The sequence below is a fragment of the Oscarella lobularis genome, chromosome 20, assembly GCF_947507565.1.
Source record: "Oscarella lobularis chromosome 20, ooOscLobu1.1, whole genome shotgun sequence".
Lineage (NCBI taxonomy): Eukaryota > Metazoa > Porifera > Homoscleromorpha > Homosclerophorida > Oscarellidae > Oscarella > Oscarella lobularis.
This window is the reverse complement of record NC_089194.1, coordinates 545,456-547,995: the sequence shown is the minus strand read 5'-3', so window position 1 is coordinate 547,995 and position 2,540 is coordinate 545,456. Positions and strand designations below refer to the sequence as shown.

Genomic DNA, 2,540 nt, shown 5'->3' with positions numbered 1-2,540 from the left:
CAGCAATTGGCTTTGGAGGCGGGAGTCGTATGCCTCCTGCAGGAGAGAGTCCAGATTGCGTCGTTCTGTCTGAGATCCGCGAAGGAGTTTAGGGCAGCGCTGGAAGATTTTCTTTCTGATCGCGTTGTTACCGAAACTTTTCCGGCTTCCAGAATGCAACTCATGTTTATATATAAGTGTGGTGAGCTCAGGGCGGGCGGTGTCGACTCTGTGAAAGCGGATGTTTCCGATGATTTGGACGCCGCTATTTTGACCGGTCCTCGACAAGCCGTGCGAAAGCGTTTGCAGCAAATGAAAGAAATTCTGCGAAACTTTAAGCAAGACTCGATCGTTCTCGTGTATCCACAAAGAGCTTCGATAACGGTATTGAAGGAGTTATCAGTTCTTGAACGATATTATCATTCTCCTCATTGTTTCATGTTTATTCTGGAATCTGACGAGGGAGGCTCCAGACGCATATTTCTTGGTGGCAGAAGCGGATGGGCGGTGTCAAATGCCAAAGGGAAAGTTCTCGCCATTCGTCGTCGTTTGGATCGGTTCACTCAGGCTGTCGAGATTCCGGCGTGGCGTCGAGATATCTTGCTTGCTGAGCGTAAAGCGCTGGAGAAAGAACTTGATATTGGACTGGAGGTGAGAGCGAGAGACGTTCTTGTATATGCGATTTCTCCTGAGGATTTTGAGCGCGCCAAGTTCGACATAGAAAGAAGAGACTTTCGGCGCTTTGTGTACCTTGACCATATTGTAATGAAGATTCTCTGCACATCCCTTAGAGGCGAGTTGTTTCAGTATGCCAAATCTCACGACCGTGACGTTTGGGTGGAACCCAATGAAGCTGGCGACGCGATAATGATAAAAGGTGCGCCACAAGCCGTCGCTGAATTTCGTCAAAGTTTGCACCATTATGTCGAACGTCACGCGAGAGAGTGGCTTTATATGAGAAAATGTTATAGCACCTTCTCTCGTAGGAATATTGCTATAATGTTGCCCATGTTTCTAAAACATTCGGAATTCATCCGTCAAGAGGCGGAACGTTGTTCTGTTGTTGTTCAGGAGAGCGACGAAGCTTTAATGTTTACTGCTTACGGCTTCAAACGCAACAGAGACGAGTTTTGCAAGGCATTGGAGACTTTGGCTTCGTCAATTGAAGCTGGAATAGCTAGCGAGTAATAACGCGGTGATTACTCGAGCAATTGAGCCCAACCGTAAGATGCACGGGGAGAGAAAGTAGGACTATAGTGGGTGGGCCATGGAACTATAAGTACGAGATGTCCCTGGCCCAAAACTATTTTATCATGCATTTGTTTGTTTGTTTTTTTGTGAATACTGGTCTTAACTTCTTTTTCTTTTGTCGCTTTTTCTATGGATGCTATTACTTGTCATCTTCTACACGTCATTTTATACATTTTTTTGTATTTTGACCAGACCCTCATTTTTTCATATTTTGACTACTGACGATAGCGTCAGTTTCTTCGAATAGCTGTTGCGACTTACGTTGGGCCAGCGTCGCCAACAGTGGCGAATGCTTTTGGTAGCGCAACGTTCAACGTTTATTGGACCAACTCAGTCTATCAACTGTTACCTTCTTATGCCATTAGAGTTGCATTTAGTTGGTGACTCTTAACAGCCATCATGGGGATGGGGGGGAAGGGGCGCATTATTGTTTCTATTTTCTTTTGTCTATTTTTTCAATAATTGATGACGCTACGGCAAACCTTTTGAAAATTGTGTGTTCCGCCCCGTTTCTTTGTTAAAATTGGCCCACAACTCGTGACCAAATTTGTCAGAGCGAAATGTCTAAAACATTCATGGTATGTATATCTCTATCTCTATCTTCCCATAATTTACGGAGCTTCGTACGGGGCCTGCGTTTCCAATGCGGGACCTCGCGTTTTCGCCTTCAAATTTCGCCGCCCGACGCCGCCGTGACCGCGCGTCGATCGCGCCGCTGCGCTTCGAACGCCCTTCCGCGCGATCGATTGAACGCGCGATCGTCGGGACCCCCGCCGCGGATCCTCCTCCGCCGCCGCTTTCCCGAGCCGCCGATCGCGCCGGAATTCCAAACGCGACGTCTCGCGCGGGTTCTCTACCGGTCCGAATCGAGCAATCGCCGCCGCGAAGTCGCGTTTCGCCCCAATTCGAATCGCCTTAGAGTGCGCTATGCATATTTTCTCCGCCGCCATCTTCCTTTGTCTTTCCGTTTTTCCATGGCTTCTTCCGCGCGAAAGCGACCTCGCTGCGAGGTTCCAGCGACTCCTGGTAGAGTGCCCTGCCCTTGCAATACGTGTATCCCTGATGCATGTTTCCCCCCTGAGTTAAGTTTACCGCATAGTGGAATTCGCAGTGTACCATTCCCTGCTTGCAGAGTACGTATCACTGATGCATGTTTTTGTGCAATTGACACTGTACCACTTCCTGCTTGCAGGGTATGTATCCCTGATGCACGTTTTCCCCCTGAGTTTACTGCATACTGTGCGTAGTGCAATTCACAGTGTACCATGCCCTGCTTGCAGGGTATGTATCCCTGATGCATGTTTTCCCCC

At 48.3% G+C, this 2,540-nt stretch overlaps 1 protein-coding gene across 1 annotated transcript in view; it reads left to right on the top strand.

Annotated features, from left to right (window-relative positions):
* The window catches only part of LOC136199247 (uncharacterized), a 20,562-nt gene extending 19,395 nt beyond the window's left edge, over nucleotides 1-1,167 (top strand). The window contains exons 45-46 of the mRNA XM_065989421.1: nucleotides 192-689; nucleotides 966-1,167. Coding sequence (XP_065845493.1) covers nucleotides 192-689; nucleotides 966-1,167 — 700 coding nt within the window. The remainder of the gene's footprint in view (nucleotides 1-191; nucleotides 690-965) is intronic.
* The last annotated feature ends 1,373 nt before the right edge of the window (nucleotides 1,168-2,540 follow it).